Source organism: Bombus pascuorum, chromosome 1, assembly GCF_905332965.1.
Source record: "Bombus pascuorum chromosome 1, iyBomPasc1.1, whole genome shotgun sequence".
Classification (NCBI taxonomy): Eukaryota; Metazoa; Arthropoda; class Insecta; order Hymenoptera; family Apidae; genus Bombus; species Bombus pascuorum.
Genome location: NC_083488.1, coordinates 15,448,174 through 15,461,580, shown reverse-complemented (window position 1 = coordinate 15,461,580; position 13,407 = coordinate 15,448,174). Strand labels below are relative to the sequence as shown.

Below are 13,407 nucleotides of genomic sequence, written 5' to 3'. Positions count from 1 at the left end.
CTAGGACATGTGTTCTGTTCCTTTTAATTAGAGAATTATAATTACAATATTAATATAATATAATATAAATATAATTATAATATTTTAAATTAGAGAAAATTGAAGTTTTATTATATACGCAACTTTTGTGCCATCTTTGTTTTTCTTCGTTCAATTTAAAATATTCAGTCATCGCATATTTCGTAATAGACTGCACATTTTTATACACTATATATCTTTACATAACAAGTAAAAAAACATAGAAACTTTTAAATATTTTAACATATTTTGAAAAGTGAAAAAATATTACATATATTTTTACATTAGTATATTTTAACTAAAGGAGGTAAAAATATACCAAATCGAGGAAACTTCGGATTCCATAAAACACATATCGGTATCTAATATATAACTAAAATAACAGATTTTTAATAAAACAACTAGAAAATAAAAGTAATGACAAACAGCGAATCTGTAACAAATAGCACAGCTTTCCTTCGAAAAAATCTATCTAGCATTTTTTTTCACTTTCTATTATAATTGTTGAAGTATTTGAGTTTCTTTGTGTTCCTTACCTTTTACGTAAAGTTACTGTCGCTACAAATTGGCTAAAATGTTTAGATGCTTATGAACAATGTATGTATATTTCAAGTGCCTAATGAATAGACATAATACAATATTCAAGTACTTATGACTGGCAGGATAAATCTATATACAGACTTCATCGTGCGTTTCATAATAATTGACATAACACGCTTTTCTAAACTACGCAAATGAAGTATGTGTTTATCTAAGCGGCAGAGCATAATACATACATACATATGTACGTCGTGACACTTGTAACGAGACGCATTGCACGAAGAAATGTGCATTCTGTTTACGGCGAGCATGCCAACAACAGATTAAACCGATCTTAAAATAGAAGGTCAGTCTGCATTGCATTGAAAATTGTCACATTTATATGGAATCAGTCGCTCTGTTGGGGAACGAAACGTTAAAATAGATTTATGCGACAACACGTGAATGTTACTACCGTCAGAGTCAAAATATAACGGCGTCTCTTATAAATATTTGGTTTTGTGAATACTACAGAGGACAAATGTGATAGGTCACATATAATATCATAATATTTATCTATATATATTTGTGGGAAAATGACCCTTCTCAAATATAAAAACAAACATAATTATTATATTTCCAGCTACAAAGCTAACGTTAAGTATAAATCTAGAAAATTATGTTGTACACTTTCATATCTTTCTAATTTTAAATACTTGGTATTTAAATTTTGTTTGCTACGAAAAATTTTTGGTATCTGAGAAAAATCTAAATACATATCGCTGTATGTTTATCGATTTCGTGTTATTATAAGCAACTATAACATTTAAAAAAAATTATATTAAACGTAATTAAAGATATCTACATAGGTACTTTCTCTGTGGAAAAATTTATGTCTCGCCCATCAGCAAACCTTAATACGTAAGGTAAACGAATATAGTTCCTGTTTGCAATGTGCTAGTTGCATGGATGGTAATCACCGAGGAATTAAAGTTCGTCTGACAATAATGGTAGATACTATATGTCGAACATCTATCCTCTGGTTATATTATATGCATATATGCACGATGTCAACGATATCTTCGAAACAATGTTCTGATTGTAACATGTTTGTAAAAGGATAACAAGATAATGTTATGATCGTATACAATAGTTAGGAAATTATTTTTAAATCGTTATGATTTACGGTGTGTAATGTCTGTAAATAATAGAATTTTTATTTTCTAACGGGAACATTAAGAAAAAAAGATCGTCTTACGGGATTAATTAAGTTACTACGTTAACGTTGCTACAAATGCAATTAGAATTTCTAATTGTATTAATACTATTAATGCAAAATATTAATAGTTTCGTTTTAATTTTGCAATCTATTTCTTCAACTCTTGCATTTCTTTCTATTTGATAGTAATTATGATATTAAAAGTAAAGATGAACTAACTGAACTGTGGATATTTATGCATTTATGGAATACAGAATGAAATTAGAAAATGCAAAAATACATGAGATATTATTGGATGTCTACAAAAATTTAAGCATCCACATAATAATTACAATTATTTTTTCAATAAACGAACAAATATCCAAAACCATTGAATTTTTTATCAAGAGGAAAAATTTCTTTTAATTACCTAAGTCGTTGTCTTCGGTTAAAAGAATGTGCATGAATGAAGACGTGAGACTCATCGTCTTTATTTATGGTTCTAACTCCTAGATTAAGAATAAGGGTTTATAATCCAAGAAAAATTATAGAAATCCGTTGAAAAGTTGCTTTATTGTTTTATGTACACGTTTTAAATAGAATATTTTTTACGAACACTACGCGGGTCTCTTGCCTAATAATGCATTAATCCTCTTAAAGGATTTTTGTCGGTTTATCAAAACGCGACGAACTTCTTCCTCGCGTGAATTGCTGTTTAGTAAAATTTACATCTTAACTATTACTACATGCTAAGTGGAGTCGTTCTGAACTCTCTTATGTATGCCGAGTCTACGAATAAAGGATCAAGCGGGAAGGAGCGAATTTATATGTGGTTAATTCGACAATAGGTCAAAGTTAAATAATTCTCTATCTTTATTGCTGATTTCTACAACGAATACATCAAATTCCAATATTATTTTTGAGTGAGTTTCAATTTTATGTGACTATGTTATTAGTCTCTGTTTTCACATAATTATTTTTCGTTAAATTTTATTATTGATTTCTGGTGAATGAAGTTTATGATATTATGATATTATTTTACTAACAAATTTCTATGTCATGTAAAAAATTATTTTGTTAGTTTCAATATTATTAATTTATTCCTAGTTTTTCATACGAATGTATCAAATTCTAACTATGATAGTATTTTATTAATAAAAATTTATTTCATGCAAATATTTCATTAAGAATGAAGTGCACTTTGTGATAATAAAAAGTATAATTTAACAAAAAGTAGCTTAGTATTTTAGTTAATAAGTATGTTATATTGCATTAAGATGTATACGACATACGTTAAACATGTGATAATTTAATAGCTAAAGATTATGTGTAATCAACAGGAAGATAAGATTCGCCCACTTTTATTGTAACAAAGAGCACTTACTGCCTACTTTCACAATATTACTAGCCTTTTACTAAAGAGATTCCGTATGGTGTATTGCGACAATATTCTCGCGAATATATCTAAGATTTCAAAATCCAAAAAACAATATTTTCAATAAAAATAATCAAACACGATATACTTAAACATCTAAAAAATAATTAAATTCACCTAATTGAAAAATCGAACTTTCCGCCAACGTTCAAACCTTCCAACTAGGTACGCTTGTAACGCAAGCTATAAATACTCGCGCGGTATAGAACATCGATATAAAATAGTAATTACTTATCCATGAATACCAACAAACGAAGAAAATACTACAACGTTTGTAACCTATGACGTCTTAAACAATAAAAGTATTAAAATGATTATTTTATAAAAAATTTCCAAAAACTAATTATTGGCTAAACGATCGTTGATTATTATAAAGTTATTGTAGATAATGTAATAAGCAACGAAAAAAAGTTCGGCTTACCTTTGTTTTGTGCGATTTCCGTCTGGTTCTGTTTGGAGAAATCATTGAGGTTATTTTGAAACGTGGATCCGGCATCAGACGTCATCGATTCCGATATATGTATCCGATTTTGGATAAACGAGCGAAGAGAAAACAACTCGTCCGACCCGCCACTGCACACCTTGTCACGTTGCCTCCTCGAGTGGAATTTCTGAGGATACCTATCGACCGTCTCGTCGTACCTCGTGGCACAATCGAACTCATCGACCAATGGACGTAATAGACAATAGTCACGTGCAAGTTTCGACAATATATTAAGGGTAATCCATTGACAATGATATGTCTAATATAATATACGAATTTCTTTTCATTCCTTGAACGTATATCAATGTATTGCGTACAACTCATCAAAACTTACCGACTAGTCGTTTGAGTGACGAATGTGTTGTTGATTGCTTATTAACTAGAATCATCATATGTCGGTTAATATAGTATATAAATATGTAGGATGGCATTATTGTACGTTGGAAGACACGAAACTGTCTTGAAAGAACTAAAACAGCGATATTTATAGATATTCTTACCATATCCCACAGCATTTAATAGTGATGTTCTTAATCATTAATAGTAGCATGTTTTCATAAATGCAGTACAATTACATAAAAGGATAAATGCATGGTATCTTCTTGGATCGACTTCACGTGCATCGACGAAAATAACGTTTATAATCATACTATTGGAGATGTGCAATTTCCCGCGGATTTTGCGTTCTCTGTTCTCTCTTGCACGTGTGAACGTTAATTACGTGAGTTGAAGGGTATTGGAAGATTAAGGTCAAGACAAATGGAACGTCGCATTAGGGCCAAGTCCGTTTTATGAGAAAACCTATACGAGATACATATGTACATGTACTAAAGGCGGAGCTGCATCGGTGGACGGTGCATGAAAAGATAAGAATTGTTGTCGACAGGGTTCACTGAACTTTATTAACATGTAACAATGAAACGGAAGTTATAGGACTTGGTGGACAAGAAATCTGGCGATCGCACGCGTTTAACGACCGTTCCCGGTAGACTGACGAGAAATTCAGTCAAAAGTCGAAAGGTTTATTTTTGGTTAGGTTGTCGTGCCAAAGGAGGACAACGTGGCCAATGTCGTATATGTACTAGTAGCGTCAAAACAATTGGCCTGACGACGTAAACGGCCTGCGTTACCGGGCCTTTGTTATTCTACAAGGTGACTAAAAACACATGATTACAAAACTAACATCTTTTTTCTTCTTTTTTTCATATCATACTTTGTCAACGTTCGACTATACACATTTATCCCGTGATAATACTTCCCTATAGCCTCAAAAGACACTTTTTTTATTATTTACCACACAACCATAGGGTACATATTCTCTCAAATGTCGGACAACGTTTAGAAAATCAAACATCGTCCAACTTCTGGTTTCCTCTTTTTCTCCGTTAATTCATCACGATACGATATATCGTGCTCGGTTATTGAAAATATCCTTAAATAATACGCGGTAAATGTCTCAAAAATAAGTATCGATACTCATTCCATTTTCATCTACATTGTACATTAGATCTTGTGTTACCGTAAACGATTCTATATCATTTATTTATGTGACAGTGCTGTTCAACTTCAACTCCAGAGTGTAGAGAAGAATTCTCTCACTGTGTCGCATATGCTACGCATACACGCTACCAATACGAGTTTCTCGCATATATCCGTTCGTTTTTAGAGAGAGTTAGAAAGAGAAAGAAATAATATTTGATCTCTTCCCCTTTTTCTTTTCCTCTTATAATATGATGACACGCAAAGGGGGACAAAGTCACATAAGGGGCCCCTCTCGTGGACAGCACTGATTTACGCGTACAGAATTCGCCGCGCAAACAGATCAGACGAGAGAGCATTATTGAGATACAATCCATGAATAAAGTATACGGCTAGGAATTACGTCTGCGTGGAATACGGAATAAGAGAGTTATTGCGTTACTTTTACAATGGCATATCAATGCATATCGATTATTGCGCATATGTTATCTGCCATACCAAAGTACAACCTCCACTCAACGAAATCACGATCTGATTTCGAACCCGATGCTCTGAAGAAATTTAAAGAACCTCTCAACCAACATCTTCTCGTGTTGATCCCGTTTGGTGGCGAGATCAGCGATTTTGTTGGTATACGCGCGGAATGCTTGCACGAGAAAATCGTGGCACAACATCACATCGTTGTCCGCTAATAATTTTTGAACATTTTTTCTTTCAACCGATTTTTCATCGGATTGATCGTCGACATCGTGTTCATCTCCGCGACAGAAATGATTCGTCGACATAAAACGCAGGAGAAGATACGCGAGGAATCTACGATGACACCAGAGAGCCTCGTGATCGTTATACATGCAAATAGCACTGTCATTCGCGCGACATTCTTCCAGCCAATATGACAAAGAACGGAAATACGCTGTTTGATGTTGTTTCATTCTCGACGGAGTAGTCGCTCTGAATTCCGCGTTCGTTCTACCGAATAACCTCTGCAATTGATGCATGTCCTCTGTATCACTGATGTTCGATTTAACGTAAGCGAACAGTTCCTCTTTCCATTGCTCCCCGACATCCGGGCACTTTATAAGCGGTTCCCTCGGCAGTTCCTTCAATTCGAACATGTACTTATTCAACAGGAACTGTCGATAGGAAAGCCCGCTATAATCCGATACGTGTCGTTGACACCATGCCAGCGAATTCTTCCATTCTGTCTCTAGAGTCGGATAAGCGAATCCACACGATTCACGAAGAGTTATTACATGACGCCTGTGACTCCAGGCATGATAGTTGCTCGCGTATCTGTCCGCGCACGTAGTCGCTATATCCAGTTCTCTACAAAAGGGCGATTCCACCGATTCCGGATCGTAATGTCCATCCTTACTGTTCAATATGTACGACAATAACCACCGCCGATAGGCAAACGCCTCGAAACATTTCGGCTTATGATAAAGCACCAATCGTGAGAAAAAGAATTCCTCGGATGCTTCCAACTTGTGGCTCCTTACTAACTCCCGACGCATATTCCAAAACGTCGTAACGTCTGGATTCAATAACAACGCGCCCAGTAACCATCTTGCTATTGTGCTTGGTTCCTCCCGTCTGTGTTTATTTTGTCGAAGTTCGAAGAGGCGACGATAAGCGTAGCAGTACAGTGGTTGCACGCACCACGACGCCAACCCGAGACAGTCCTCCTGATGGAATACAGGCGATTTGTTCTCATTGTCTTCCGCGGGAATTATTTCGAAACTCTTCCTGAAATTGTAAACGAGTCAACGCTTTACTCACGCGAATTCTCGCATTCTATCAACTGCTGCTGTAAAAAGTAACTTAAGTAATTGATAAAAATTTTCAATGTACAATAAATATGTCCAATTTATATAACTGAGTTGGAAAGTTTTTATTAATCCTTCTATATCTTTCGGATCATTTTCGACTCAATTGCGTTTCTCTATTGTTAAAGAATTTCTTAAGTTTGAGCAAATTATACGTAGAGTAGGTTTTTTTCTAGTTTAACTTTTATACTACAATTTTTCTTGAAGCATTACAGCACTATATGCTTATTAAAATAAAAGATACGTTAGAACATAAAAATTCAAAGAGTTTATCAGGGTTAAAAAGTATTCAATATAAATAAATATAGGTATGGCGATACATTAAGAAAATGTTTAAATTATATCTCAGAAGAAATGTTATGAATTACATAACAACATAAAGAATATTTATTGGATAATGTAGGAATAGTACCACCTTTTAGATGTACATATGTATACATACTGTTATAAAATCATATCTTTAACATATCTGAATTTAGTTTGATATATATTACCATTATTGGTTATTGGTATGTGGTATCCATGATGCATGCAGTTATAATACTTGCAATATACATACATATTATAATATATATATAATGCACTTTTATACAGTAGAAAGAGAGAGAAAGAGAGAGAGAGAAGCATGTTCAATAGTAAGTATTAAGATTTAATAATCGCGATGGCGCCAGTTTCCTATCGTAAATACCAGATACCAACATTGCTAATACTGTATTTACTATGCAAACCTTTTACAAAGCGTCGTATATGCTTATGTCTGATTAAAACGTAGAACGATGATATTACGATATAATTTTATCAAAATTAAAACACGCTATGTGAAACGTTGCACCGTCTATACGATAAACACGTTAAGAGACCAAAATCTAAAGATTTAGTGGTACATTTCATAGATATTTTTAAAGACTCCGCCCTCGTAATGTATCTAAGAAAACACTCACAGTGACGGATTCTTCTTCACCACATTTTCGATGTCGGAAAGGATTTTCTCTGCAGCCGGGAAAATATCGTCTTGCATTGTAACCTTGTCACTATTATTCGTTACATGTCTCGGGAAATCAGGTATAAACCGATACACAATTAACCCCTCTGTTTCTCTCACTGCACCTTTCAATGCAGGCACGATGTAGCGTTTTCTGCGGAAGTGTGAGGGATATACTGCGATACTGTTTGAAGTTTACTGCAAGTCTCGAATGTTCGAAATCAAATGGCGCGAAATTGTTACCTCTGAATTGTGCTAAGAAAATATTAAATCTACATATATTTCTCTTTCTAAGAAAACAAATTAAATAGATGTAATAATATAAACATGTATCTTATTATTTTATTTTTAAAACATCAGCATAATTAATATCTTGTTATATATGTTTATAGAACAATGACTTATACTACTATTGATATTTATAGAAATATTAACGGCAGAATGCTCTGTTATGCAATATAACAATAACTGTTAAAATAATAATTTAATCATAATTTAATCATAATAAAGTAGATACATTAATACCCACAAAATATATCTGTTTTAAAACATGAAGAACACACTTTTTTCACGCAAGTTTTACGCTAATTGATTTTAACGTAATATTTTTTTCTTCAAAATTCGAAAGGTATTAAACGTGAATTAGATAATCGATTGAAATAATCGACATTCTCGATAAGTTCATGTCATAAGAACATAACTTAATGGAATACTACGAGGAGTCTCCGGCTATCAATCGGTATAACCTATACGTTACAAAGTTCTTCTTTATTTCATTTATAGCTATTCATCTTACCTTATAAGGAAAAACTCGTTTAATCAGTAAACGCTTCGTTTCCTGCATCTGAGGTAAAATATTTAAATTAAAACAATGTCTGATCCTCGTATAAGAACTCTAAAAATTAAGACTGGAGTTGTGAAACGTCTCGCGAAAGAAAAAGTCACTTACGAGAAAGAAGCAGCACAGCAACGTGAAAGGATACAAAAATTAAAGGAACAGGGTGAGAACACTTGAAAAATGCAATCGAAAGTTTGTTGTATTTTTTTTATTATTTTGATCCTTTCAATAGCTGTGTTATTTATTCAAATATTTTCATATCCCTCTTTTTTATTTTTCATTTAATACGCAGAAATATTTACTTGATTAAACAACTTATATATTACTCATTATTATGCCTGTAGATGTATTTAGTACATGAAATGATGCAATAAAAAGTTCACTTTATTCCTATTTCTTTGAAGGGTAATAGTTATCTCACTTTAATTTTATTACAGATAAAGATGGTTATGATATAAAAAAGCAAGAAGAAGTACTTCAAGAATCTCTCATGATGATACCAGATTGTCAACGGCGTCTTGTTAAAGCTTTCGAAGAACTTAAAAAAATTTTGGACACAGAACAAGATTTAAAAGAGGTTGAAGATTATATAGAAGCAGAAAAGGTACTGCAAGGAGCAGAAGCTCAACTTCCCAAAGAAGGAGAAATTATGGAGATGTGTTAAAAAAGCAAAGCCTATTGAGTTCTTTAAGATATTGTCGAAAATTGAAAGAACTATATTTTCATGTAAGATAGTATAAGATTTGTAAACGAGTTAAAATAATCATTTCATACATAAAAGAAGCGATAGTATTAAGGTATATTATATTTTTTGAAATTAAATAACTTGAAATTAAGAAATTAAGTAACTTTGAACAATTATGTTTAATAATCAAAGTCGTTTAGAGGATGCTACACAAAGTTGTAGGGATTCATGCTACAATATGTCTTATCCAATAAATCAGTCCATTTATAATGCCAATTATAATATGAATGTATATCAAAATATTGTTTATTCAGTTGCTATATCTGATAATGAGAATGCTACATCAGTAATTAACTTAGGAAGACGACAAGCTGACGAAAAAGATATTGAAAATTTTCTTCTAGAAATTGATCAATCTAATAATATAAATGACCAGAGAAATACCTACAAAAAATCTAAGATTGCAATAACTAAAAATGCTATAACATCGGCATACAAATTAAATGAGAAATTAAAAGTAATTTGTGCAGAGCTTAAAAATAGCCAGCATTTAACAGAAGAAGAATGGCAACAGAAAATAAGTATCTGTAACGCAGCAAAAGAAGAAATTGTTAAATTATTAGAGCCTATTAGAGATCAGAATTTTTGTAATCAATTAAAAAAAGATTTAGAAAGACGAAAGAAAAAGAGGCTGAGAGAAAAAACGAAAAAGGAAAAATGGAAAAATGAGAAATTAATGAAAATGGAAAGGAGAGCAAAAATGCATGCACAAATTGACTCATGGATTAGGAAAGAACAAGCTGTAATAGAGAAAGAAAAGCAAGAAGAAAATTTACGTAAAGATGCTGATATGATTTTATTTGATGTTAGAGGAAAAAGAACTGATGCTAGAAAATATCTTGGATTGTTACAAGAATTGCGAAATTTGCGAAATGTTAAGGCCAATATTGCCAGAGCTAGAGGAGAACATTTATCTTCAGCAGCAGATAAAGCATTTAATAATATTATTGGTATTCATTTGTAATAATTATTTTGATAACTGTATCTGACAATTACATCATAAGTACACATATTTTTCTAGCCAAACTAACAGAGCAATGGTCGATGCTTGATCATGAGTATTCTATAGAAGAACAGGGTTTAAGATTAATGTTAAAAAATGATAATGAAGAAAGAATTGAAAAACAACAAAGGAGTATGTTTGATGAATGGGAAAAAGTATTATTTGGAAGAAAAATAACATCTGATCAATATAATATAGATTTAAACAAACTAATTATTATAAGGTAAACGTAACTGTTATCATAATTATATATTATTACTATTTTTATTATTACAACTGCTTTATTTCTAGAACTGCTTGGGATAAGTATATAAGTACAGACAGCAATGCATCAGCAATACCAATTGGGTGGATAATGCCCGATAAGCCATCCTCTGCTGCCTGGCAAAAATGCTTAATAAAAGAAGTTTCATGAAATAAACTCATAGTATGCAATTGTAGATTCTAGATGGTGAAAATAAGTAAAATTTGATATCGTCTTAATAATTTATACTATACAAATATATACAGTACGCATTATACGCATTTAAATATGATATGACTTAAGAAAAATAAACGCTTCTCTGGTCTACTGTAAAGAAAAATAAACGCTTCTCTGGTCTACTGTATTTTATACATTTATACCCACAGTTAATTAAATATATCATGATTTGAATGTTCTTTTAGAACTGAAAGCGTGTAATGTAATATTTCAATTTTATTAAAATACGTATTAAAAGTATGTACAGATTTTGTTATGATACATAAATCATATTGTATTGAACTATATTTATGCTATACTTAAAATTAAATTTTTTTGAGCTGCACTTGAAGGTTCCAAGGCCTGGACATCTTTCGCTGGTGCAGGAAGTATATTTTCTGCAGCAGACAATATCATGTGTAATTTTCCTTGTAATTCTGATAACGCTAGGATTAAATTCTCTTCTTCTTCTAATTTCGCCGCTAAAATACTAAACATTTTTCGCGGTTCTGCAGCAAGTTCGTCCAAATGATCTTCATAAACATCTATTAAGAAGTCGATTTGAATAAAATATATATTTTTCGAAACAAGTGCTTTTTAAATAGTAGATATAAGAAAGAACAATTTACAACATACCCATTAATACATTAGCTACATATATTAAAACTCTTCCAAATCGAATATTTCCTATATGTCTATTCAGAAATTTAAGAATATTTACTAGAGATTTGCCATCTCTACCGCTAAGAGCTTGTTTTAAGCCCTGCCTTCTAATAAGTTCCTGCATAAGTGCAACCGTAACATGTGGTACTTTATTTACCACATAACTGGACATGACGCAATCTAAAGCTTTTGAATATTCGAACTTTCTTAAACAGGTATCATGTTTGGACATAATTTTTTTCGTTTCTTCATGCACAACAACATCTACTTGAGGTGTATGTAAATTTCTGCCAGAGCGTCTGTATGAAACCTTTTTACTTTGCAGTTTTTCACTTTTTACTTCTTCCTCTCTTCTTCTCACAGAAATTAAACCATCAATCATACCAGCTACTATTGTTTCATCATTTGGCTGTAATTATAAATTGCATGCAGACTTTTGATTTGTGATTAAGAATACAAAGTATAATGCTGTTTTATACTGTGATTAAAAATCATAAAATGTAATTTTTTTCTTACACTAATTCCGATACTAAGAACTGAATTTGGGTAATCCAAGGAATGAACAGTTTTATATGTTCCAGAGTCATAAATTTTTACATGTCGATCCAATGAGCCAGACAAAATCCTGTGTCCATTTGAAGCTATTTTTAAACATGTTACAGTTTTATGATGTTGGGTAATTTTGGCAAGTAATCTGCCACCAGCAAGTGCATCCCAAACTCGAATTTCTGTCCCACCTGTTCATAATCAGGAAAATATAATTAGATGTATATGTGAAACACCTTTTTATTTAAAAAAATATATTTTATCAAAATCAAAATAACATACCTGCAGATAAAAATATTCCACCAGAGGGTAAGAATAATAAACTTTCAACAGGGGCTTCATGGTTTACACTAAGAATTTGTTTGCTTGTTCTTGTATCATACATATATATATGTTTGTCATAACCACCAGACAATAATATGTCTGTAGAAATAGGACTAACGGCACCAGCTCTGATATAATCTGAATGTTCATTAAAGGATATTATTTGCTTTTCAGATGGTATATCCCAAACAGCTACAGTCTTATCATCAGAAAATGAAGCAATATGAAGATTATCTGCAGTGAAGAATGTTCTATGTATAGCAGCTTTGTGCCCAGAAAAAAGTCGAAGAAGACTTTTTGTATTGACATCAAAGAGCCTAATTACTGCTTCTTCACCACCAGCACAAATTAGCTTGCCATCATTACGAAAGGATCCACCATAGGCAGCTTCTTTGAATCTACTGAGATTTTTTGTAACTAATTTTGTAATTGGATTGTATACCTGCACTCTGACTGAACAAGTAACAGCAAAATAATGTGGTTCTACTGGAGAAAAATCGATATAATCGATTGGCCCAAATTCTTTAACTAAAACAGGAGCCTGTAGAGCAAATGACACAATCACATTTTTATAAATTTTAATTTCATAACAGCCTTAAATAGTTTACTTAATATATAAATAATCGTAAATACTAGTTATTTCTAGGTTAAGTTTTGTACACGTGAGAGCATAATGAATAAACAATACTATAAGATTATAGATTATAAAACATAAAATTGCCTTTGTTGTTACAACATACTTACACTATACTTTTTCCAATATATATTATCCGGAGTAAATTCGGAGTTTGGTCTTGCGAATACTTTAGTATTTATTTTCTTAAAGGACGCCATTTTTTCAAAAATGTCAGCTGTAATAAAATTCAGTAGAGGGGATAAACTTCTCC

General features: G+C 32.0%; 5 protein-coding genes across 7 annotated transcripts in view; 2 read left to right on the top strand and 3 right to left on the bottom strand.

Annotated features, from left to right (window-relative positions):
• Window positions 1-3,824, bottom strand: part of LOC132906220 (GRAM domain-containing protein 2B-like) — a 75,997-nt gene extending 72,173 nt beyond the window's left edge. For 2 of the 3 annotated variants that reach the window (XM_060958208.1, XM_060958228.1), the window contains exon 1: window positions 3,592-3,824. In XM_060958208.1, coding sequence (XP_060814191.1) covers window positions 3,592-3,676 — 85 coding nt within the window. In that variant the 5' untranslated portion in view covers window positions 3,677-3,824. The remainder of the gene's footprint in view (window positions 1-3,591) is intronic. The other variant, XM_060958218.1, reaches the window with a different exon arrangement.
• Window positions 3,825-4,527: 703 nt separating this feature from the next.
• On the bottom strand, window positions 4,528-8,154 carry LOC132906282 (protein prenyltransferase alpha subunit repeat-containing protein 1). Its single transcript, XM_060958336.1, has 2 exons — window positions 7,901-8,154; window positions 4,528-6,879 (listed from the first exon to the last, which is right to left on the bottom strand). The coding sequence occupies exons 1-2, from the start codon at window positions 7,975-7,977 to the stop codon at window positions 5,658-5,660; spliced, it is 1,299 nt and encodes a 432-aa protein (XP_060814319.1). The 5' UTR covers window positions 7,978-8,154; the 3' UTR covers window positions 4,528-5,657.
• A 478-nt stretch (window positions 8,155-8,632) lies between these two features.
• LOC132906337 (tubulin-specific chaperone A) lies at window positions 8,633-9,443 on the top strand. Its single transcript, XM_060958448.1, has 2 exons — window positions 8,633-8,942; window positions 9,217-9,443. Exons 1-2 carry the CDS (start codon window positions 8,813-8,815, stop codon window positions 9,441-9,443), a joined length of 357 nt encoding a protein of 118 aa, XP_060814431.1. The 5' UTR covers window positions 8,633-8,812.
• Window positions 9,444-9,637: 194 nt separating this feature from the next.
• LOC132906303 (programmed cell death protein 7) lies at window positions 9,638-11,098 on the top strand. The gene is made up of 3 exons (XM_060958355.1): window positions 9,638-10,474; window positions 10,546-10,750; window positions 10,819-11,098. Exons 1-3 carry the CDS (start codon window positions 9,640-9,642, stop codon window positions 10,940-10,942), a joined length of 1,164 nt encoding a protein of 387 aa, XP_060814338.1. The 5' UTR covers window positions 9,638-9,639; the 3' UTR covers window positions 10,943-11,098.
• Window positions 11,099-11,206: 108 nt separating this feature from the next.
• Window positions 11,207-13,396, bottom strand: LOC132906249 (U3 small nucleolar RNA-associated protein 15 homolog). Its single transcript, XM_060958258.1, has 5 exons — window positions 13,265-13,396; window positions 12,479-13,061; window positions 12,167-12,387; window positions 11,624-12,059; window positions 11,207-11,532 (listed from the first exon to the last, which is right to left on the bottom strand). The coding sequence occupies exons 1-5, from the start codon at window positions 13,352-13,354 to the stop codon at window positions 11,297-11,299; spliced, it is 1,566 nt and encodes a 521-aa protein (XP_060814241.1). The 5' UTR covers window positions 13,355-13,396; the 3' UTR covers window positions 11,207-11,296.
• Between the last annotated feature and the right edge of the window lie 11 nt (window positions 13,397-13,407).

Excerpts from the sequence above, each read along its gene's own strand:
- LOC132906282 (XM_060958336.1), bottom strand. The coding sequence starts at position 7,977 with ATGCAAGACGATATTTTCCCGGCTGCAGAGAAAATCCTTTCCGACATC. Across the intron at positions 6,880-7,900 it reads GTGAAGAAGAATCCGTCACT|GAAGAGTTTCGAAATAATTC; the intron begins GTGAGTGTTTTC and ends TTACAATTTCAG.
- LOC132906303 (XM_060958355.1), top strand. The coding sequence starts at position 9,640 with ATGTTTAATAATCAAAGTCGTTTAGAGGATGCTACACAAAGTTGTAGG. Across the intron at positions 10,475-10,545 it reads AGCATTTAATAATATTATTG|CCAAACTAACAGAGCAATGG; the intron begins GTATTCATTTGT and ends ATATTTTTCTAG. Across the intron at positions 10,751-10,818 it reads AACAAACTAATTATTATAAG|AACTGCTTGGGATAAGTATA; the intron begins GTAAACGTAACT and ends CTTTATTTCTAG.
- LOC132906337 (XM_060958448.1), top strand. The coding sequence starts at position 8,813 with ATGTCTGATCCTCGTATAAGAACTCTAAAAATTAAGACTGGAGTTGTG. Across the intron at positions 8,943-9,216 it reads ACAAAAATTAAAGGAACAGG|ATAAAGATGGTTATGATATA; the intron begins GTGAGAACACTT and ends ATTTTATTACAG.
- LOC132906249 (XM_060958258.1), bottom strand. The coding sequence starts at position 13,354 with ATGGCGTCCTTTAAGAAAATAAATACTAAAGTATTCGCAAGACCAAAC. Across the intron at positions 13,062-13,264 it reads TATATTGGAAAAAGTATAGT|GCTCCTGTTTTAGTTAAAGA; the intron begins GTAAGTATGTTG and ends TTTGCTCTACAG. Across the intron at positions 12,388-12,478 it reads TGGAATATTTTTATCTGCAG|GTGGGACAGAAATTCGAGTT; the intron begins GTATGTTATTTT and ends GATTATGAACAG.